This window comes from Nelumbo nucifera, chromosome 5, assembly GCF_055504915.1.
Source record: "Nelumbo nucifera cultivar China Antique chromosome 5, China Antique-T2T, whole genome shotgun sequence".
Classification (NCBI taxonomy): domain Eukaryota; kingdom Viridiplantae; phylum Streptophyta; class Magnoliopsida; order Proteales; family Nelumbonaceae; genus Nelumbo; species Nelumbo nucifera.
The window spans coordinates 31555148-31580929 of NC_142653.1; the positions used below are offsets into that span (position 1 = coordinate 31555148).

At 33.6% G+C, this 25782-nt stretch overlaps 1 protein-coding gene across 2 annotated transcripts; it reads right to left on the reverse strand.

Moving 5' to 3' along the window:
* Positions 1–405: 405 nt before the first annotated feature.
* On the reverse strand, positions 406–7838 carry LOC104600000 (DNA-directed RNA polymerase II subunit 4). 2 transcript variants are annotated; one of them, XM_010262787.3, is made up of 7 exons: positions 7562–7838; positions 6394–6498; positions 4433–4541; positions 4224–4301; positions 3687–3720; positions 3517–3585; positions 406–711 (listed from the first exon to the last, which is right to left on the reverse strand). In XM_010262787.3, the coding sequence occupies exons 2-7, from the start codon at positions 6440–6442 to the stop codon at positions 634–636; spliced, it is 417 nt and encodes a 138-aa protein (XP_010261089.1). In that variant the 5' UTR covers positions 6443–6498; positions 7562–7838; the 3' UTR covers positions 406–633. The 2 variants fall into 2 exon arrangements, with proteins under 2 accessions (XP_010261089.1, XP_010261090.1); XM_010262788.3 differs by lacking the exon at positions 6394–6498 and having other exon boundaries at positions 7562–7700.
* Between the last annotated feature and the right edge of the window lie 17944 nt (positions 7839–25782).

Below are 25782 nucleotides of genomic sequence, written 5' to 3' on the forward strand. Positions count from 1 at the left end.
TGCACCATTTATCCCAAAATCCAAAGCATCTCAACACCTCCAACAGAAAAGACCATTCAACTAGGGCATAAGTCCAAGCTTTCATTCGCAATTAGGATTTGATCATTTATCTATCTTCCCTTTAATAGGGAGGACTTTCTTTATCCTAAGAGAACACTTTTGCAATTATTTTGTACAAACTTCTTAGTATCTTTTGGTCATATCAAAGAAATATATGATTCTTTTGTTCTCATTTATGATGATCAGTCGTAGGTTTTATAATAGTATTAATATATTTTTGAGATTTATATGAGCTTCTCCAGCATTGGCATGCTTATCTCTTGGTGGTAGGAAGTAGATCATATGGGCTCATATGGCGAGAATTGACTGTACTGTTTTTACTTTTCCTAGCCTGGGGTTCGTAAATAGCCAATCCAGATCCTCCACATGTACAAACATGGATATAACAAACATACAAAGAAGTGTATAGATAATTACATAAATCCGGTCCCTATTATAAGCCACAAATAATTGCACAAGAATAGCTAAGTTCTTTTACTCCTTGAGGTCTTTATAGCCATCACACTGCAAATGATGGGATTTGTCTTAGCATCTATAAAAGGGATACTGCAAGGGAGAAACACTGTGAGGCTATTACTCAAATTTCTTGATCAATGAGAGGTCAGTCAGCATTTTCTCAATTTGATCATCATCGTGCATACGTCCTCTGGTCTGCAAAATAAGTAAATTTCTTAATTAACAAAAGAGCAGAAACAAGCACGGCTAATCAGCATGTGAAATATAGCAGTAGCTTTAACAATATTTCATGTCTTTTAAAATTTATAACGAGGAAAAAGCAAAAAGAAAACAGATAATGCAACAATAGATTTTAAAGGGAGCGGTGATCAGGTGAGATGGCTCTCATGTGAGAACCCTATTTTAAAACCCAGACTGTCCATTGACCCAGAAAGCTGTTTGGGTGGCAACTTCGACAGTTCATCCAGGTTGTTGGTCTGTTAACATGGTCAAATCATCCAAACCTGGGACCAGGTCACCTATCCAGGTTATCAGTTGAACTGCCTGGGTCAACAGTCTAAGAATACTGATGAGATCTCTACCGTGTTTCTCACTTACTGGCTGGAGAAAGACAATGAGGGAAGGAAGAAAAAAGAGATTGTAAGCAAAAACCTTAAGGTTTCACTATGAGCCAATGAATAATTGACAGTACGAATCTCATTGCTTAATAAGGGAAATACACCAAATAACATTCTTTAACTGAAAATGCCAATATGGTTGTACCAGACTCCTGCTGCCTTTCTTCATTTCTCCTTTTTTCTCCATACAACCACGAAAAAAAGAATAAAAAAACCCAACTCCTTGAGGGAGTGGTCAACTCTCCCTAAACAGAACCATCTGAAGCTCCAACCTCCAAATGGGTATATGATGTTTCATGGGCTATGCCCAGATATGGATGGTGACACAAAAAGAGGTTTGGGAAACAGGGCTATACAGGACTATATCATGCATTTCTACCTGGTTTTTGAAGTGCCATTTCTCAGTTCTTTCATCTTGCTAAATTTAATTAAGCTTCTAATAAATACATGTTTTTGATGGTATGATTTGTTTAAAAATGTTTCCTACATATTTTAGAAGTGCTAGTGCCATAAAGTATACTCTCCGTGGTATGACCAGTGGGTGTGCACCCTGCTCTGCCCCACCCCTGATTCCCCTGTAATGTGTAGTATGTAATACCAAAAAAAAAAAGAAGGCATTTTTAATAAACTCCTGTGATATTGTGTATTTGTGTATCATGCCCAATATAGGAATGCTATGCATTTGAAGGTATCCAAGTATTATGGTTCACTGATGCTTACCCATGAATAGTAGGGCTTTGGGATGCCTGGTAAAATATCGTGGAAATATACACTCCTTGAAGTTTCTTGTAGAATTTGCAAGGAAAACTTATGTTGGAGCCAAGTTAGATACAAGATTTTGACCACTAATAGTTTTTTATATTTTAGCAAATAGAGGTATTTTGGTCATTGTACATGCTGTCCAAGAGTTTGATTTGTCTAGTTATCATTGGTTTATACTTAAAGCTTCAGAATCATTGCGTAAGTAGTTTAGGATTTAGTTCCTTTGAATTAAAGTAGGATAGTGGCAATCTTGTACCTTATTTCTCTTAAGTCAATTAGAACTTTTATTGGTCTACAATCTATAAATATGTAACATTTTAAATATCAATTAGTTGAGTTTAACCAAATTCTAATAGATTAATTTTAAGAGTGGTGAATGATTCCCATATCCTAGAGTGATTGGAGGCCTTGATTGATTTAAGGGTTTTATCTCTCTTCTTTCTCTCTATATTCTCTCTAATTTTGTAAGAAGATATTACATTCATCATCAAAATTCATTCAACATCTGTAAAGGACCGAAACTCATGCAGGTATGCTTTTCTTTAGTTTATATCCAAGACTGAATTTTCTTTCCTATTTCAGTCATTTTCGTCCTTCTATGCCAAACAATCTCCCATTGCTCCACATTTGAATACCTCCTATAGATCTTCATACTAAAATTCATCCCAAAACTCCATGTAAAACCATAGTTTCTGGAAATTCGGCAATTTCTCTCATGAAAAGAATTTTTTGTCCATCACTCCATCTGTGGAAAAACTGTTCAGACTGTATTTGTTTTAAATCAGCCCATATAATCTGTCATTCTAAATATCTCTATAAATTTCAATAAAAAAAATTCCCCTCTGATTAATTTAAAATTTTTTCTATTTTCCCACCCAACAGAATTTGCAGTTAGCAGTTACAACTGAGAACCTTTTTAACCCTCATCCTGAGTCAATGAAGCATTCCCTAAACCATATTCTAGTCGATGAATACTTTCCTATACTCGCACTTGGTCATAGTCATCCTACATCAGAGACAATGAAAGTTTTCAAGGATAGGTTTCTATCTAGAAAGGTGGTAAAAGGCCATTACCCAATGTTGACCCCAGCCATCCAGAAAAGATGTTCATCAAATATTTCAGTTTGCATTTCTTATTGGTTTCCTTCCCTCATCCCTCCCTCCTTGAAATAGATTAGTTTTTTACATGTGATTAGTAAATAGGAGCATGTCTTATCATTCTTTCCCAACACCACAATTTGCTTCAAACCAGTGTAATATAAACTCTCCTTAATGGATGAAGTGTCTGTGTTCGATTTAGGATTCCAACACACCATGGCTTCTTGGGGATTGCCTCTAACATTGTAGAAGGCCATTACCCAATATTGGTTCCAACTATCCAGGGTTTTTGGGAGGGTGGACTGGATACAGTTCTAGCCTTCAGCATTTCTTCGTGCTTAACTGGCTGCTCTCAGACTTGAACCTATATTCTCACGCTCTCATATAAATGTGTATTGCCATGCATGTATATATTTATGTAAAACACTGCAAGAATGACATTTTCCTGTAAAATCACTAATCATCTTGCAAGAATGGATCAAGTTGAAAAAAAAAAAATGGATGGGTTTATAAATGATCTTACCTTAATAGATGGAACCATAGCTATGGCTTCCTCCACAGTTTCAGGACAAAGATTGCCAAGTACACAAAGCTGCAATGGACAAACAAAAGAGTTAAATAAACCAAGATGGTTTTCATATGAGAATAGAAAAAATAAAAGATTTCTATTTAGTGGATGGTCTGTTACATTACCTCAAATTCAGCCAATTGGTATCTACTAAGGATTCTGAGGGTCAGTTAAGAATCTAATTGCTCATATTGGAGAAAAGTGAGGGTTAAAGGGGCAATAAAGCATAAAAAGCATAAAAAGCATAAGAAATCACAACTTCACAGGAAATCAATTAGCAATGCGTTCATTTCAATATTTGACAACTTGTTTCCAAATTCTTCTTAGTTCTTAAAGCATATGGCATAATGACCCATAAGACTAATTCATAACAATAAAAGATCCCATGATATCGTGGTAGCAGTGCAAAGTTCAATGTGATCATCTCATAGTCTCAACCTCATCAAGAATTCATGATTGCTTTGTCAGTCAATCATATGTTTTGTGGCTAAATCTCATTAAGGTACTATTTCACCAAAATACAATATAAAGGCAAGATATAACACTTGACCAGTCAATCAATTCCAGTAACCTACAAAATAGATTGCACTATAGAATTTTGTCAACAGATAAAATTGCATAATGTGACTTCAATAACTTTCCTCTAAAAATTTGGAGGATACTCTCGGACCTGCCTAACTGCATCAGGATTTTTGTAGCGGCTAAAGCGCTTCACATACTGCAGTGATTTTTCGAATACTCTGAAAATCAAGATAACAGTGATCACATTCCAATGGTGTGATAGGTGGTAATAGATTGAAGCTGCAGAATTAAATTGGGAAATTTCACCCTAAAGTTGACAAGATGCTGGGAAAATTAGCCTAACACTCACTGGGAAACTTGATTCATAGGATCATCAGACATCTGCTGAAGCTGCTCATATTTCCGATCAAGAATTAGAGCTACTTCACAATTCATTAAACACTTGGCCTTTAAAAATTCTGAAAAGAACACAGCTCTTCAATGTTAAAAGTGCAAATGTAAATGCAAGGCAAATGTTGTGTGGTGTAACAACAAAAAATCTAAGTCAGATATGCATGTCTACGAGTCTATATGCATACAACCAGCAGATACATGTTAAACGTCTCAATTTTCAGAATGAATGGATGACTTAAAAACTATCCATAAAAAATGGATGGCTTCACAATTCAATCTACTTCACGAAACATTTTGGTCATAATAGGTGATTGAAATAAGCCAAGGAGTATTTCAAATGTTATTCAAGCATGACCTATCAAGGGATTTAGCAGCATCGGCAGGTTATCTTCTGGAGTTGGTCTCATTTTCCATTTAGTTGGAAGGAACAAAATAAGTGGATTTTTGATAGGTTGGGGAACTGAATTGTCAAGTCATTGGGAAGACTGAGCAGCTTTGTTCCTTGGCCTTCCATTCTCAAGGATTTTCATTTTTAGGGACCAAGTTTAGGAATTTTCATAATGATGATTGGCATGGCAGGCATCAATTTCTTCACCCTTCTTTTGATTATAAACAGTACATAGCTTGACATAACAGTGGTATAGCAATCTAAGGAACCAGCCTAAAAAACATTTTTCTGCAGCCATAATACAACCTATGATGCCCAAGAAAAACTTGAAGTATGACCCCTACCTATTCCACAAAATTCAAGAAGTGGATTACAAGCCCCCCTTTTAACTTTTCTTTTTTCCCCCAAGCCTAAAACCAACTAGGCAACTACTGTCTTGATTTGCCTCACTTAAAGACCCCTGCCAAAATGATATTCAATATCTCTATTCCTCTTCACCTTGCTGTACTTATCTATCCCTAGCAACCTTGAAGAATATCATCAGAGTCAACCGTCAAATCCTCCATTGTGACATGTAGGCTCCTCCCATCCCCACCGAATTTAACCCCTTTCTTCAATCTCAATAAATATTACTAGCACACCCTTCACCCCAAAGAGGAAAACCCTATGTATACAATGATGGCCAGGAAGCTTCAACAGAAAAACAATAGAAAGTAAAAGTTCAAAGATAAGCTGTCCTTCATTGAGATACGGGCCTCAATAAGTCCCACCCTTGGCAAGTGCCTAATATAAACATCTCCAAAAACCCACAAGGGAAGGGAGGGGCCAATTTTTTAAGTCTCTTTGACATGTAAAACATAGTTTTATGACAGCAATAGTAAGAATGTATTTTCTATACAACCTTAACTTAAGAAATAAAAGACAGCTTCGGTGAACTGCCTGCATCCTACATGAAATTATAAAGAAAATGAATGACATAAGTGCTTCATGAAGCATGCATCTTGGATGATAATACTGACCAAGACAATAACTTATTTAAAGCTTTTCATGACATAAATTCCAATGCTGTTGTTGGACACACTTTCTTTTCAATTTCCACTTTAATTTTCTCTCATTTAAATACAATCTTTAATCACCCAGACTTACCTCATTCCCACCCCAGGCCCCAGAATCCACACACAGACACATAATCCTCATTCTATTTCACATGAAAAAATAGACTTCAATCTTGCTATAAATAACAAATACAACCATAAAGCAAAAATAAGTGCTTGAATGAAGAGTCCCTTTTCAAAGATGGAGTTCAAGGGATCATTGGTAAGGCCATGGATAATTAAGCACATTTCCTCTCCCCCGCCCCCCTTCTTGTCCCCAATTAAGTCAGCCTAAGTAATGGAACTTAATTGAAAATCTATATAAATACCATGCATGATGCGCCAAAATGGGAAGACCCATGGTGTAGGGATGGTGAAAGTATAAATAAATGAGTAAACAACAACACAAAATACATTAAAAGGTTACAATTTTACCATCTCCAATTTTCAGCTCCGCAGCATTTTCTTCCTCCTCTCCAGACATATTGGGGACTGAGTGCTAAGGATAGTTTTCTCAAGAAGCACAATGTTCAATGATTTCTAGAAGAAAAGAACAAGAAGAAACTAATTATATGATATAATAGAGTCAAATATGCTTGTCATGCACATTCTAAACCAAGATATAACTCCAACAAATTGATTGCCCTGTTAAAAAAAAGTATGATTCATGGGTTTATGGAAGGCTAGGGTTTCCTTGACAACTGTAAAAAGAAGGATAAAAGGATATGCGGAATGAAAGTATCTGCTGGAAATGCAGAAAGAAGATTGTTCTCTTAAAATTTGTTGGGTGAGACGGCCTTTCATCAAATAATCTCCGGTGGGAGTTTGTATATATAGGCATGAAATGTCTTTGAATGAGAATTCTTATGCATTGAAAATTCATTACTTGGATAATACGTGTTAGTTTATCCCTAGTTTAGATACTACACATTAATCTTTATAAATTTTCACAGGAACTTCACTAATTGATAAAAAATTTGAAGTTCATCGAACCATACACCAAGGTGTCATTTCCACCTATACGAGTAGCTTCACCGTATAACTAAATTCCATGGATATATCCAACAGAGACTTCCTATCAATAACATCTACCATTAAATCGATCCTACAAATTGGATAGTGTGACCCATGAAGTACTACTTCAACTTATATACAAGAACCATGGAGCCTTGCAACCAAAGAGTTATTTACTTGTCACTCTCATTCAAATGACCTGGTGCAGCAGTAAACCAGGAAAAAAAGAAAATAAAAAGATTTTAAATAGTTTATTATTAATTATCTTTGATATCTGCATTTGTATATACATATCAATACTTGATTAGCCTATTACAAATCCCAAAAATCCATCCATCAAATTGCAAGGTCAGTCAAACAGATAACAAAGCCCCCAACAATAACGAAGCAGTTGATTCACAAAAGCGTCCATAGATTCACACTCGCTAGAAAGGAAATTCATCGGAAGAGAAACTTTAGTCGAGGTTGTCATCAAATGAGTGGCGGCATCAGTTTACAGGTTCAACTCAAAATCAAATTAGGGTAAGCCCTTCGATATGAAGAGCTACTTGCTTTTCATGCTAGAGAGCATAGACTAGAGAGATTATACCTCGATTGACACTTTTTCGATGCCGACGTCTTCTGCTCCAGCAAGACCAGCACTATTTGAGAGACTTGGGATGAAGAGAAAGGGTCGAACTTGGAGAGTTATTGCCTAAAAAGGCTGGGACGCTGGGTAGAGAGTAGAGACCAAAAGTTCAGACGCTCGTAGGCAGCCGCACTGCACAGTTTGGCAACCCCGCTACAGACACGCGGAGCGTGGAAAAATGTCGGTCCGTATTTGCTGCTCTTTGTCGTGCACATCCAGTCCCTCTGTGAATTGTTATGGGTGATCATGGACGAGGACGAGCAAGGTTTAGCGGTACAGCTGAACTGGGCTTTGGGCTTTATATGGGATCGAGCTTGAGCTCAAGATTTAGGCCCAATCGTTCGGTGATAATCAAGCTTAGGCCTCAATATGTTCCGTCATAAAAAATCCCTAGCTCTGCCCCTATGCGTACCTAACCTATTGATAGCCCTGAATTATTAGGCTTGGAGAGAAAGAGAAATAATTTCTTAGTAAAATAAATTATTAATTAATTGAATACTTTTAGTAAATTAAATAAATAGAAATCTATGGATAATAATTTACTTAATTTTGTAAAATAAATAAATTATTTATTTATTGTAATAAAATAAATAAGTAACTATTCATTTATTATTGGGACATGACTGGTCCAAGTTATCTAGAACCAAACCCAATCCATTGACAATCCTAAATATTGGGCACATGTTGAATTAAATAAATAAAAATTATGGATAATAAAATATTTAATTTAATAAAAACAAAACAATAAATAAATAATTAAAAAATTCACTTTTGAAGTCAATTTAATATAAATAAATAATTTTTGTTGTTAAATAAAGAATACAAATCTTTTTTCTCAATTTCTTGGTCGAGCTTCGAGCTTTATATGGGGGTCGGACTTGGGCTCAAGATCTAGGCCCAATGGTCTAGTCATGCTCAAACTTAGACTTGAATATGTTTGACCTATGAATACGTTTAATCCCAACCCCAAGGAGGGAACCAAGGGGACCCAAGGAAACCATGGCCCTCCATTCCACTTACATTTTGCCCCCACCCCACCCCCTCCTCATAAATATTAGGTTCAAACCTACCTATTGATAGCCCTAAATATAGGACTATCAATGGGTCAGGTCTGGGTTGGAGCCAGTTGGAGCTGGAACTGATCCAACATGAAATGTTGAGGATCCGGATCTAGACCCGGACTCGATAGGGTTTGTAATTTTTAGACTGAAACTGAATCGATTGGTTATTGAGACAATCGGGTCTGACTTGACAAACCCGATTATAATAAATAAGAATATAAATATTTATGTATAATATATTTTATATTCTATATATATTATATGTATAGTAATTTATTTATTTAATAATATTATACATTATACATTATATTTATATATATATATATATATATATATATTCTAAACCGATAATAATTGGGACCCTATATCAAGACCTAGAATCGACTCGTTGGTTTTAGTTCTTGGAACTAGAACCAACTCAATCAGTTTGGGTCCATCAGGTTGAACCTGTCCCATTGACAACCCTACCTAAATATTGGGCTCAAGGGAAAAGAATAATTTGTTAGTAAATTATTTCTAAATAAATGAATAAATGTCTATTAAAATCCTTCTCTCAATGTCAAATCTCCTTTATTTTATTGATTTATAAATAATTTATTTACTTTTATTAACTAAATAAATGTTTAAATAATAATAAAAAAATAAATAAATGTCTATTAAAATATTTCTCCCAATGTCAAATCTCTTTTTATTTTATTGATTTAAAATAATTTATTTAACTTTATTAAATAAATAAATGCTTAGATAATAATAATAAAATATATAAATGAATAATAAAAGTTGAGATAAAGAATAGGAGGAGAGAGAGAATTAAACGAGAGAGAAGATGGATGACATTTTATTTTGTAGGATGGTATAATTGTAAATAATTATATATGGCATTGTTGTAATTTTCGAATATCATGGAGGCATTGGTGTAAAGAGAGTAAACTTGTCTTATATGTGGCATTCATGTAATTTTTGAATGCCTTAGAGTTAATTAAATTGGAAGGTTTGTCTTGTATGTAGTAATCTTGTAATTTTAAAATACCATAAAGGCAATTACAAGATGAAAGATATGTGGTAGTCATGTAATTTTCGAATAACATAGGGGCAATTACAAGTTAATCACATAAGGGGTTTGTTATGTGGAATTCTTGTAATTTCTAAGAGAAAAAGGCAAAAGTTACTTATAGATTCCATTTTTTGCATTTCGTACACATTTCAACTTAATATATTTATATAGATATTATCTAATATAAAATATTATCTAATATATATTATTTATATTGTAATATTAATATAACATATAAAAATAAAAAATGTATATGTATATATAATATGCTATCAAAATTTTCTATATTAATATACCTAAAATTTCTTCTTATTATTTATCACTTATTTTTGTTTAATACAATGAATATACGATATTACAGATATAACCAAATATTTTCTACAATTTATATGTTTGTGTGTTTTCATTTTTTATTATTTTTTATTATTTAATTATGACATCAAGGGATTACACATTTATGCTTGAATTGTTGATTCACCACCAAACAAGAAAACAATTCCATTTTTAGGTTGATATAAGACTTAATGAGAGATAATTGGATGAGGAGAAATGTACTAGCTCAAATCACACTTGGTACCTTTACACTTAAAGAGAGACTAAATAGAAAAATAAGGTATTTTAGTCAAAAATAGTATTCAATAAATGTTAATGGGTGTTAAGCCCTCAAATATAATACTTAATAAGAGGGATTTGAATGATAAGAAAAATGGTTGTTCAAATTACATTTATATACAATGAGAGAGGGACCAAATTGAAAAAAAAAGGCTGAGTTGAAAATGATCACTCCTACTTCACTGGAAAGTGAATTTCTTGGCTGAAAATGCTGAACAATAGCTTATTTGAGCTTTTTAGGTTTATGAGCAAACATTATAGGCTATCCGCATGGGGCCTGTTTCACAAATCCATAAGTAATTGTCATGAAATCCCTCCAAAGGAAGGTCTTTAGGCTACACCCCCCACCATTCAAACACGTGGCATTTTTTTTTTTTTTTGAGAAGTTGCTGCTAAAGCCCATAACCCATTACCACAATTCAAACAAGTGACCTTTTCATTTTCTGGAAAACTAAACATGTGGCAATTTCTGAAAAATTCCTGCTAAAGCCCACATCCCACTACTAGCCTACAACCCCCACCATTTAGACATGTGGCTTTTCATTTTTCTAGAAAGCTAGAAACATGGCATTTTTTGGGAAGTTGTTGCTAAAGCCTACAACCCACTACCACAATTCCAACACATGACATTCTATTAATTCAAGAAATAGGATTCAAAAAGTTGGTAGTTTCACTCCTAAACATCCTCAATAGACTGTTATTTATTAGCTTAACACATGTTTATCCATAGTATATTAAATACAAATGGTGGGACCCATTAAAAGATTACCATAAACCCACATTTGTTTTTAAATGTTTTTTTTTTCAAAAAGAAAATACTTTGTTAATTACAAATTTGATTTAACTTTTAGGAAACAACCTAATTTAACTTTTAAAAATAAATTTATTAGATAAATAGTAAATACCAAATAAAGTGGGCTATTGTTTACTGTTTATGAATAAGATCTCATTTAATATCTTAAATCAAATTAAAAAAACATAAATTAATAATAGTTTTGAAATAAAATAGGTCATTATAGATTGTCAATTACAAAGATTTAAGACCTATATTAATTTTTTTTTTAATTTAATTTTTGATAACTAAATAGTAAACTTCAAACTAAATTATACACACATTTAATTACCTCGTACTTAATACCGGGGTCATTCTCTAGTGAAGAGTAAAGGTAGAATTAGCAAAAACATAAAATCAGTGAGTGGCATAGGGGAGCCATGGCCCCCCCTATGCCTTGAAAATCCTCATAGTAGCTATTTAAATCTTACATATATTTTGCCCCTCTTACCAATGTTTCTTATCTCTTGCCCCCCTATCCATATTTATTACACTTTGGCCCCCTTAATAAAAAATCCTAGCTCCGCTTCTGCATAAAATAACTTTAATGTTTTATATATAACTGATAGCTGCCTTAGGTTACATGTAGACCATAAATTGAAATCCAAATACTATATATCATATATATATATATATATATGGTTAATACTTATCACCTCAATGGGATAAGGTTCTCCTAGTTGGTTGTGCTTTTGGAATTTACGTCCATTTGCTGCATTTTTTGCTTCCACAGGAAATGCTGTTAAGTGGGCAGAGTCAATCTCTAGTCAATAGGGTGCAAGTGGGGCTGGGTCAGGTTGGATTGGAAACAACCTAGGCCAACCTGAGGATCTGAACCCCTAACCCCGACCCTAATCCAACCTGACCTTTCTCTAATCCTCTTAACTCTTGAGATAACACACTAGTGCTGGGCTCAAAACAGGATAAACAAATATTTTGTATATATATAGGGTATCATGACCTGGTGGTGTGGGTCAGCCAAAACCTAAACCGGATTCAGATTGAAGAATCAAAACCCTAATATGACCTTAAAAGCCAAATATTTTAACCTTAACCCAACTCTATAGAATAGGGTCAAGCCAAATTTATCATTTAACCTGACCCATTTGACATCCTTAAATGGGACTTAAGTAAATTGTGCTAACCATGCAAAGGCAATGGGTTTTAAAAATAAGCTAAATTGTTATAAATGAAAAGAACACAACAGTATAAGATGCAGTTGCCCATATCAGACTTTTCCTATTACTACCCAATCCTTTTATTAAAATTTTTAGATTTTTAGTCTTAAAAATAAAAAAAGTTAAATATGGGGCTATTTAATTAAATTCACCTACAACCAATGAACCAATTCAATTAAGAAACTGAATGTAACATGGGCATCTTTTTAACACCAGCCCGTACATTGCACAGGTCTTTTGTAATATTAAATTAATTTGCAGTTACATTGAAGATGTAAAAGAATGCCAAATTGGGGATTCTTGCTAATTCCAAGAATCTTTGCATATTCCAATATAAAATGGCCAGGAGAAAAAAATGAGGTATATTTTTGCTCCTTTGCAATAATAATTTTACTTAATTTTCACAAAATTTCACATTAAAACAGATTAGAAGAGGTAAAAAAACAAAGTTATCTCAGTAACAGAGGGAGAAATATTAGCTGAAATATTTTAGTCTGGACAACCATAAGTCCATTTTGGTAGACAAACAAAAACAACCTAATGCTGTGCTTGGTTTGAAAGAAAAGGTAGGGGAACTTACACAAACCTTGTACAGGTTTTGTTACCTTTTTTTTCCTTTCCCTACTTTTTCTTTCAAATCAAATACAGTCTAAGGTTCAGTTTGGAAACAGTACAAATACAAATATGTACAGTGTAAATACATAAAATACAAAATTTTATATTCTACAAATTTGTATTTATACTCCTTCCAAGCTGAGCCTAAATGAAAAATATTAAGCCTAAAACTATATATCTATTCTATTTGGGGACTGCATGAATAGCTTGGAGGTTAGTCCTGTTGATCTGTTATCAGTTATTTGACAAGCAGATCTATCTTTGAGTTGTTGTTTATTATTTTTTCTTTTTCTTTTTTTGGTTAGCTTTTAAGTAGTTAGTTACATAAGCTCATTTGGTTATATAAATATTATCGGGTGTTAGTAGAGGGTAGAGACTATTTCATGATTAGGACAGGTGGCAAGCGTCCGTTTAATAGTAGCTGAAGATGCTGAACTCAAAAGTTTATTGTTTTGTCTTTTTAGTGAATAAATTTTAAAGGGGTTTTGGATTCTTTACTGAGTGACTAAATCAGCCCCCCACAACAATCTACGCGGTCGTGTATTGGGAACATTTTCCGGATAATCTCAAAAATGATGATATCATCATCTGGAAGATGCTCTCAATACACAGGGGAGAGTGCTGTGGGGCATTGTGAGGGACAATCTCGTAGGGGGCTGATTTGAACTCTTTTAATGGCCAGAATTGAAATTGGGTAGATCACTATATCTTTGAAAATTTATTATTTAGTTATTTTAACAATTAAAAGACAAAGTAGTAAAATTTTCAGTTCAGTAACTTCAGCCGTTATCAAATGTTCCCTGATCCTCATTCCCCTACTCCTAACATACTTGATTGCTAAATGCCAAGCAGAATTCAATTTTGTGGACCTCCTGCTATGCAAATCCATGGAATTGTTCATGGCTTTATTAAATATGATTGTTTTCTTTGGCTCTAAACTTATGGTTGCAGTGCAATTTTATTCACTAGTATAAATGCATGGGAGCGCAAATGAAAAGTATACAAATTAATTCTGGTTTAATTTTATTTTGAGTTTTACTTTATTCTCTTTCAAGTATGATTTTACTTTGTATTCAAATAAAATAAGGTAAAATTTTAATAAAGAATAAATCAAATTTGCATCCAAGTCATTTATGCGATCATAATTTTGCATCAGTGCAAATAAATTTACACCATAACCAAGAACATTCAAGGAAAAAACTGCAAATTTTCTGAATGAACATTTCAAGAATAAAGAATCGAATGTTTGAAAAGTCAAAGCTTAAACTTTTTTTTTTATTTTTATTTTCTTAACAACAAGCACTACTGGGCAAGAAGAGAGAACTTTCCATTGTCGTTTATCATTGTAGTTAAACCACTTGAAACTCCAATGTATGGCCTTAATAGGCCAAGGTTTCAATTCCTAGTGGCGTAAAGCATTTGTGCACCAAAACACTAAACAAGTGGCTAATTAATCAGGAGGGCTGCCTTGTCTTGACTGATTACTGATTGATTCTTTTGGTTTGACCACCCTCTCTCTCTCTCTCTCTCTCTAAATGTTGTTTCCTTGTGAACACGCAGACGTATTTTCACACACAATTTTATTCCTAACTATCGGCTATGGCGTGGCCTATCAAAGCCATTCATGCATCTATTGAATTGACCTTGTATATGGCACCTTCATTCTAGTGGTTGTGGGGTCTCATTGTTGGCTGTGTTTCTGGGGATTTTTCTCAAGTGAATGCTAGCCATTGAAGTTGTAGCTCTTTTTTTAATAGAACTTCTGCAAGTCAATGAACTCCCACTGTACCACCAAATGACAATATCGCGATCGGCCTTAACTACAAATTTACAGGCATACTGTATGTTCATGTTTGTGAGCTAAGAACAGGTCCACTGGTGCGACCTCCTGGGTTAGGGGAATAGAATATATTAGGACAAGGATTTTAAAATCGAATCAGATAATGAATCGATCAGGGGTCTGGTTCCCGGGTCGAATGATCTGATTGTTTGAACTGAATGAGTGGTTCGTTTTGACAAAAAATAAAATCAGTCAAACCGTTGAATGGTTCGAACGATTTGACCACCTGAATTAATGATTTACTGATTAAATCAACAGTTTTGGGGGAAATAACAATTCTAGGGTAAAACAGAACCGATCATCTAACCAGTTCCTGGGTTTTCTGGTCCGATTTTGAAAAACCATGTATTAGAAAACAAAATAAAATTTGGCAAGGTGGTGGTTGAAGTTGAGGCCAAACCTCTTCAACCTTACTATTTCAACTACCATTGTCCTAGCACTACTAACTCCGTCATTGTAAGCTTGTCTTGCACCTTGGGTTTTAAGCCAACATGAGTCATGAGAGGGTTGTGCCAATTGCCGTTGACATTAAAACTTTTGTCAAATTCTTATAATCGAGAATTCTGAATTATCTTTCATGTTGGAATACTGTTGTAAAGGAAGTGAAACATAATTCATCCTAGTTTGGACAAGGCTTATTCGATGATGATGGTGATCAAGGGCTTAATATTAGGGGCGAGTATTATTAAGTTATATTGAAACCAAAATTTTTGGTTCGATTAATTTAGTTTTTAGGTATTGACGTTATAAAGTTATTGGTTTCAGTTTTAACATCTGAGAATTTGGTTAATAAAAATTTAATTTAATTTAATTATATAATATATTATATATTATTAATATATATATATATAATATTTTTTCATACATATAATATTACTATATTCAATACATAATACGAAATTCGGTTTTTACCGAAACAATCAAATAGGAAATTCAGTTTTTATTAATTTGATTTGATTTTTAACTAAATAAACTGAATGCTCACCTCTAAATAAAATATAGATTGAGGAGGCTTATTTGGCGAGCATGTGGAACTATTTTGAGATGCCACAAAGGATAAGACCACCTAACTTTTCCTAGTCATTCGGACCCCTACTTGGTCTTTGCCATGTTAGGACGTTGAGTAAAAATGACGTTCTTTCCTTAATTTTCTTATAAATTATATATTATTTTCCCTATTTTTTAATGTCTATAAGTATAATGACAAGAAACAATGGGTCGCTTTTATTTTGTTAATCAATCTCCCAACCAATGGGTGACACGTGTTCTTTTCTTTATTTTATTATCAATAAAGAAAAGGAGAGAATTTGCAACAAAGGTTGCTTAGGAAACGAAGTGGTTTTCTATCCCCCAACCCCACGAAAAAACAAACAAACAACAACAACAACTTGGCCTGCGTCATCTCAACACCACTCATTCAAATAATGGCGTAAAGTCCAAAATTCCAATAATTAAATATGCAATTTATTGTCAGCCAATCAGAAAATTTAATAAAAAAATAATAGGGCTTTTGTAGTTTAATCAGAAACCTGAATCCATAGTACAAGTGGGATGTATCCTCACCGTAAATGTGGCATGGGACTGTAGGAGACTGGAGAGAAAACTCGTTGTCAGCCAATCAGAAAATTTGTCCCTTGTGTAAAAGACTAAATTACCCAATCACTTTATACGAGACTAGCTAGCCTACTCTTTCCCTTTTTATCTAGGTCCGGCTTGGAAATGCTAAGGTTCTGTATAGCTGGCGGTTCTGCTGTCTTCCCAGGGCCGATCTAGCTGGAAGACACTGAAGAAAAAGTTCTATGGTCCCCTCAGTGTTTCAAAACTGAAGGTGGGTGTGGAGTCTGAATTCATCACATGCATCTAAAAGTTCATAGAGACAGAGTCTATGTATGTATGTATGTATGTATGTATCTATCTATCTATAACAAAACAGTCCACGTTATTCTGTTTCTCCTTGCTTCAAAGAAGATCGGATCTGCTCATCACACTTGGTGCTTCATAGGCACTTCACACGCATATCCTATCATGCATTAGGAACATCTCCCATATTTATTAGTAATTATTCACGGTAGATGTTCCCAATGCATGGTGGATGTACCTGTGAGGCGCCCATTTGTGAGGAGCAGATTCCGTCACACTCCAAACCCCCTTCCTAATTTCTCATTTTTTTATTTTTTAATTCCACATAATTATCCATTAAACCAATAGGATTAACTATTTCTAACAACTATAAAGAAAGAGGGAATTTCTTTTATGTTTAGTTGACACCATTTTCCCCTAAATTGTCTCTAATTCATATTTATCTCATAAATTATCTATAACTCTTATTTATCTCTTAAATTATCTCTAATTCGGGAAAGAGGTTCTCTCTTAAACTATTCTAATTCCTATTTATCCTCTCCCCACTATTTATCTACATCTATCTAAAGAAAGTTTCAATTAAAAAATTTTATAATTATTTAAATATTATAACAAAATTATATACTAACTCAAAACAAAAAAAATAATTATAATAGACAACAATATTCATATTACTAATAATTCTATATTTTTACAAAACTCATCATGAAATTATGTAGTAACAATATAAATTACGTAAAATAAATAAATTCAAATTCAAATATTACATAATAGCTAAATAATTATATAACAAAATACATAATATTAAGTAATAGCTTTAAAATAAATAAAATTCAAATAATGAAAATTTCTATATTTTATGTATGATAAAAATATTTAACATGACAAAATTTTAAATAGTTAAAATAATGAAATTATGTAATAAATTTAAAGTTTTCTTAAAAGTAGAAAAATAATTATAAGAGATTTCATAATATTCATATTCATAATAATTTAATATTTTACAAAATTAATAACAAATTATATAATAATAGTACTAATTATAATTTTAAGATTATTAAATTTAATAATTTATACATATTAATAACAATATTACATAAATAACTAAATAATATTGTAAATAACTAAATATATTTTCAATAATGATTTATAATTCTATTTTTGTTTTGTTATTTAAAATAAAATTGTCAATAATTATTGAAGATTAAACAACTACATTTAACTTTTGAAATTTAATTTATTGTATTCTTGTTATAAAATTATTTTTAGTAATTATGTATTTTCTTATAATTTATTGATTAATATTAGAGGTTAAACTATTATTTGAGATTACATTATTTATTGAATAATTTAATATATTTTCAATATTTATTGTATATTTGTAATTATTGTATTTTTATTATATATATATATATTGTATTTTTATTATAAGTTTATTTTCAATAATTGTGTATTTTTGCTATAAATTTTTAATAATTATTGGAGATTAAACTATTGTTATTTATTAGAGATTAGACTATTAATTTAGCTGAAATTAGGAGTGTTCAAGGACTAGTTCAATGCGGTTGCAAGTTGTTTTGCCAACCAAATCGACCTGGTCAGGTTGGGAGTTTGTCACCCAAAACCAATTGACATTAGTGAAAACCTGCCAACTCGGGTTGTATCAGTTTGAGTTTATTTTTGGTTTGGTTTGTTTGTTCAAAAGATTTTAACTTAAAAAATAAATTTAAATTTAATAAATTATAGTGGTATTATTAAAAAATAATTTTATGATATAAAGTATTTTAGACTAAGAAATATAAAATTTTTTCCATTTTTCCGTATCAAAAAATCCTATTTAATATGTATATGATTAGGTAAGTTCAATTTTAGTCGGTTTACAAATAGTCAAACTAAAACTGACCTAACTTGATCGGGTTAAAAAATTACTGAACCAAATCCAATAAAAAATATTAGAAAATTGATCAGCTGAGTCGAATTGGATTGAATTGGTTATTAAAATGTTAAAATATAAACCACGGTATTTTCTAAAACATAAAGAATTATTTAGTATATACACAATAATACTACAAAAGGCATTTAGGTAAATGAAGATTCGTTCGCATCATCGGCGGTGGGTTTCGCCATGTCGTCAAACTCGTCAAAAATCGACGGCAGAGTCAAACAAATCTGATTCGACCAGATGTATCCTACCGGAGGACGTGATGCCAAACGAAACGCGGCAACCACGCGGGTCCCAACGGCGCTTATTTACGAACCCTAGTTTAATGTACTTTTCGAGTCCCAACCCAAAAAGGCCGTGATGGCACGTTTCCAATCATTGAATGCCACGTGTGACGTACAAGAACGATTCGCCGAATGGCTAGGATGCAGCGAATGGGGAACGGAAGTCCCGAGAAGGGAGCACTGACAGCAGCAGCTGCCCAGCCTGCTCTGCCGTTTACTTGCCGCTGTTGTTCCTGTCCTGATCGGCTTAGTGCCGAGCCGTCCCGCGCTCAGCCGAGTCAATCCGTCGTCCTGTTGTCAACTCGTCATCTCTATTATGATTGGTCACATTTTGGTCGTTACGGCACCCGGGCCCACGACAGCGTTTGTAAGTTGATTGATTGTAATGGCGCCTTGCTATCGTCACGTATTTTATCATTGGGCGTTGGAATGGAGTTGGGGTTTTGGGATCTCCTCCCAACAAGGCTGTTTCAGCACTTCCAACAGATCTGTATCCGCACACCATATGTGAGACCCATCATGCATGTGATGTGTCGACACAAATGACAAATCATGCTAGAATGTGTTGGAAATGATTTTGTTGGTAGTAAATCCCATCTCATAGGGATGATTCTGAAACAAAATCTCCACAACAGTTGATGGATCAGACGGTTTAAAATGATCGATCTTGCTAGAATTTTTTTTTTTGGTAATGGATCAGGTCTAAATTTGTAGCAATTCACTAAGATCCAACGGTTACTGGTAGGTTGAAATGGACCCCATTCGGCACCGATTTTTCTTTTTTTTTTTCTTTTTTTATGGAGAAGGGAATCTCATGTTGCGACTAATGTGATTCTTGAATCTTGACCAACGATAATGGTAATGCCGTAGTGGTATCCACCATTCAAATGGTGTCTGGTGGTGGTGGCCCACCTGATTTCAGTTAAAGTGGAAATCAAAGCGCCGTAACCTGGCAGGCAGGATTATTGCCCATAATAATAATAATAATAATAATAATAATAATAATAATAATAATAATAATAATAATAATAATAATAATGTAGCAGATAAGCTGATCCAGTCGTTTTATCTCCTTAAAATGAAAAAAAGTAAGGTCGTATTTGGTAAGAGGAATTTATTCAACAATTTCGCCCTCTCATTTGATAAGTCAATTTCTCAAAGGGTATTGGATTAATTACCAGAGAAAGGGAGTTGAATGTAGGTACAAATTTCTAAACCACGTAAAATATTGTATATTTTCTTATTTGCGGTTTTTTCATGCTTTCTTTTTTATTTTAATTCTTGTCACAACACTAATCCTCTTTAAGACTGTAAAGGGTATCTTTTGTGTTAAATTGTTTTGTTTATAATTGGTTTGAATATGAATATGAATGTGAATATGAATCCATTGTTGTATAATTGAATTGGTTTAAATGTTGTATATTTATTAAAGAGTCATAGTTCAAAATTTTGTACCAATTTGTTTTTAATTCATTTTATTCATGATAAACAATAGACAAAATCTATAATGCATTCGTTACACTATGCAGCTTAGTTTGGAAAGAGTATAAATACAAATATATAGAGTGCAAAACCTTGTATTTTGTATTATTTTGCATGTATTTATATTGTATATATTTACAATTTTATTCTTTATAAACTAAGCCTAACGTACAACCAATATTAGTGAATGACTGAATTCAATGGTAACGTTGCAATCCCAACTATAACACCCGTGGAGAATAAATACTTTGCCACAAGTAAAGTCCATAATCAATGAACCAATTAGGTGCAAACACCTACATTGGCATGGGCTTATTTCTACCAAACACATAATTTCTTTGAAGAAATAAACAATTCCCCAAATACCTCAAAAGGGGTGGTAAAACAACACCAACTAAACTTGAAAATGAATACAAATTAGTTTATGAAGAATTATGAAAACCTAAAGGAGAAAAAGTAGGCTCTGTGATATGGTGATGGGTGTAGGTCAGAATTGTCTCCTCTGATCAATTCATCAGCACCCATTTAATTAATTAATATTCAACCAATCAACACAAACAATATGCATCTAACTCCAACCCAAACTCTAACTCCTTGAGTGTTATGATTCTTCACTCTTTTTCTTGTTTTCTTTGTTGTTAGGAGGTTAGGTGTGCGCATATTTTTTCCATTTGATTACACAAGTGAGTGATTATTTATTCTTCCATTATTTCGGCAAATATAGGGAAAAGGGGGTTGTCAATTGTCATCAACGACCTTTTCCTTCCGTTGTTGGCGGCACTCCATCCAGGTTAGAGATTCCATGTTTGAACTTAAAGAAAATTAGAAAGATTCATGGGTAAATTCCGTCATTGTGAGATCAGCCATTGACAAAAAATATATATGCGAATTAAGCTACATACATTGATCCATCTGAAAGAAGGCAGTAGGAAGGAGCTATAGTTCTGTAACAGTTGACTACAAATAGTATTTCTGTGGAATTCACTCACTGTGTTTGGAGGATTAGGGTGGCTTTGGATACTTGGATTTGACAATTTTAGTACTATTATTTGTACGCTTTTCTTTTTTCAACATTGCATTGCATGCTTGAGGCATCGAGAGATTATGGAAAACAAGTCTAATTTTAAAATGCAACGAATCAGTATCCGAATTTTCAAAATGCGAAAATCTTTAACTAGCTGTCAATCAGCCGTTAAATGACATTTTAAAAAATAAAAATGTTTTTTGAGTATCATTTAATTTTCTTTATCAACTATCTAAACAATGACAAAAAAATTAATAATCCCAAATACTTGTATCTTCTATTCAAGAAAGTTGAGGTCACTAGAATGCCCACTTAAACGTAATCCCAACTTTCTTGAATGGAAGAAGTAAGGATTTAGAACTGTTAATTTTTTGTCAACGTTTAGATGGTTGGTAAAGAAAATTAAATGATACTAGAAGGGCATTTATGTCATTTTCAAATGTCAATTAATAGCAGGTTAACTGCTGATTACTGGTAGGTATCACATTTTGAAAGTTCGGATACTGAGTTGTTGCATTTTAAAATTCAGAAACCAAAGTGGCACTAGACACAAAGTACATGGTATGAGAATTTCCCTTTTTTTTGTGAAATTTAAATTCCTTTGGAGGGGCTGATCATTTAGGGCCCGTTTGGTGTGTCTTTTTGAGAAGATCTTCTTGTAGCTTTGACAGTCAAAAGATGCATTGAGCTTTTGACATAAGATCTGGGCAGCCCGAAGACCGTTTGGAAGACATGCATCTTTTCGTACGTCATTTCGGGTCTTTCCGCACGAGATTAAAACCCGAAAGACACGGGAAACTTCATTTGGAGCTTCCTGAAATCAGTCCAAAATGGGTTTTCCGCGTCTTTTTGGTGCCCTGTCTTTTGGTGGTGAGACCGATTTTTGATGCCAAATAGGAATAGGCCGATTTTCGGTGCCAAACAGGAATAGACCGATTTTCGGTCTTCCCAGCTTGTAAGCAGCCGAAAGACCACACGGAAAGATATGCCAAATGGAGCCTTAATCTTTACACTCTACTGAATCAAAGGTGGAAGCAAATTCAAATCCAAGTATCCAATACAACACTAGTTTTCAATAATTTTGACTTTCTTTTTCTCTTAATTACAAGGTTCAACCGTGAATTGGAATAGTTCTGGCAACTGGTTTTCTGGTTGACAGTTCGACCATCTGGTTTGACTGAACAACCTGTTCCAACTTAAAATAAATAAATAAATGGCCAAAAACCATTAAACGTGTCGAACGAATTGATGGTTAATTTGAACACCCAAGTTAGTGGGTCACTCAAATCAATGGCTTTTGGCCAAGGATCGGGTTTGGGATAAAATGGAACCGATTTCCTAGATGGTTCCCAATCTAAACGGTCCACCATCTGGGTCAATGGAAGTTCGAAAACATTGCTTAAAACTACCAGAAATCATCGCTTAAAGATATACAACCCTCCTCCCCTATATGTGTATAACAATGTTTTCAAAACTGAACCAGATCGAATGGTCAAACCAGAAAAACTGGGAACCGGTCACTTGATCGGTTTCATTTTACCCCCAAATTGTCTTTTGGCCAAAAATCGTTGATTTGGTCAACAAACCACTGACTCAAACGGTTAAATCGTTTGAACCATTCAACGGTTTTTGACCATTTTTTTAATTTTTTAATTTTTTATTAAAATGAGCTATCTATTTGATTCAAATGGTTGGACCATTCAACTCACAAACTGGACCCTGAACGGTTCATTGTCTGATTCGATTTAAAAAACCTTGGGGTATAACAAAAGTAAAAAACACAAAGCCAGAGAGAGAGACAGAGGAAAAAAACAATAACATTGGAAGTAGTTGGGACCCAAAGACGTCTGGGTTCTGGTAAGGTGGGGAGTAGACATGTTCATGAGCCGGGTGGCCCGACCCGGCCCGACCCCTGGATGGGCTTGAACAGGCTTTTTGGCCCGCGGGCTTAATCTCGGGCCAAAAAGCCTGGCCCGCATAAAATTCGAGCCGGGCTCGGGCTTTGCCAAAATAGCTCGGCTCGACCCAGCCCGGCTCGACCTATAGTTAAACCTAAGTAAACCCGGCCCGACCTATAGTTAAACCTAAGTAAAAACCCTATGTGATGTTCATTTGAATAAATTTTTTGATTTGAGAAGGTTGTCGATTCACTTGTAGGCCCATTGTTTATTTAAATAGGAGAAAAACATTTGAATTAAAATAGATAATGTCTATTTGAATAGGGAAAATTTTGATTTTCTTTTATTAGGTCGGGCTTCGGGCTCGGGCTCGGGCTTCGGGCTTTTTATCAGGTCCGGGCTCGGGCCCAAGTTCTAGGCCCGTTGGTCGGGCTCGGGCCTATTATTTTTCTGTTAATGAACACTAAAAGCCCGGCCCGGCCCATGAACAGGTCTAGTGGGGAGACATGCCAATGCACAGACAAGATGATGAATTGTTGTTGGTCGGATAGAAAGTATTTAATGGTGTAGGCTTGTAGGCCTTGATAATGGCTGCTTTTCCACTGGTTTATCATTTTCAAGCCACAATTTCATTTCTTGCATGAATGCTGATCAAATCACAAAAGACTGCCTAGCTAACGCCATGTCCTATTTTAAATCACAAAAGAAAAAACCCAACTCAAAACAATCCCTCACATCCATGACCCATCCATCGTCAGTACTCCACATTAGACTTTTATACAAACAATGACAACGTTTTTAAAATCGAATTGGACAATGAACCGTTTAGAGTTTGATTTTTGAGTCAAATAATTCGATAATTTGAGTTGAATAAATGGCCCATTTTAATAAAAAAATAAAAAATATAATAAAAAATTGTTGAACGATTCAAATGATTCGACTATCCAAATCAACAGTTTGTTGATTAAATCAATGGTTTTTCTGATCCGATCGTCTAGTCCGATTCAATTTTAAAAATCATGAACAATAAGGCCTTTATTTAATCTATTTCTTATCGCAATTATTAACCCAAAAATCAAACGAAAATACTAGATCTTTTTAAGGCATTGGTCAGGAGTGTCTTAGTAGTCAATTAACATTCTGATGGGTAGTAATGTTGTTGAAAAGCATTGAAGCCACATAGGTGAACCAGGAGACGCCCAAAGCATTGAAAATCTGGACAAAACTATCGCCTTCACCAGAAGGAATAGCTGTATGGCGTAAGGTCTGCGTCGTGGAAAAGTTTGTATACAGACACCAGTGATACCATTTTCCTTGGTAATTAATATTACTAACATACGAGTAAGAAAAGTCCAACCAATTTATAAATTATTAAGTGACGTAAAGGAATTAGTAGACTCCATCTCTGCATGCAACAACAACAACTATAAATAATAACTCATGTACTTAGTAAGGCTGTTAACGGATTTCAAAAATTTAATAGCTAGGGTCTCCGATTGATCAACGTCTAATTTCATTATTTCGGATTTAAATATTTAGCAATGTTTTAAAAACTCATCCAAAACTGGAGACATTTGGCCACTGGTTCTCAGGTTTGATTGTTCGGTTTGAAAGGATGGTTCATTCTAATTTAAAAATAAAATATTTTAAAAAAATATTAAAATAAAAACAGGCAAAACTATTGTTTGGGTTAATGGTTAGATGGCCATCTGGATAATAGGATGAGCAGCTTATTGATCAAGTAAACAGTTTTTGGCCAAATAATGGGTTAAGGGAAAAACGGAACTGGTTGCTTGGACAGTTCTGACCCTCTAGGTCAAGGCAGTTTGAAAACACTAATATATAGCACAAAACTTTAAATATGGTATTTTAATTAAACATTATATTTGTATTTACTATTTACATTCTTTTCAAATTAATCCTTAGGTTGTGTTAGGTTGCAAATAAATTTGCATTGATGCAAAACCATGGCAATGCAAATGATTTGAGTGAAAATTCTGACATATTTTTGTTTCAAATTTTAGCTTATTATGCTTGATTGCAGTACAAATGAAGTAAATTAAGACATGAAGCAGAATAAAGTAAAGTGCAAAATAAAATTAAACAAGAATTTGCATTTTTCACATTTGCACTCCCATGCATTTGTAATAATGCAAATAAACGTGCTGCAACCAAACACAGCCTTAGTCTCAATTTGGAAGGAGTATAAATACAAATATGTAGAGTGCAAAACCTTGTATTTTATATTATTTTGTATGTATTTATATTTGTACTCCTTCAAAACTGAGACTTAATTTGGAAAAAGTACAAATACAAATATATACAATGCAAATATAAGGTTTACAAATACAATATACAAGATTTTGCACTATACATATTTGCATTTGTTCTCTTCCCAAATTGAGCCTTAATGTTAGAATTTGCATATGATTAATAATTGGATCAGATGCAGATACAATTTATTCTGATTTAATTAAAATATGGTTTTGATTAAATATTT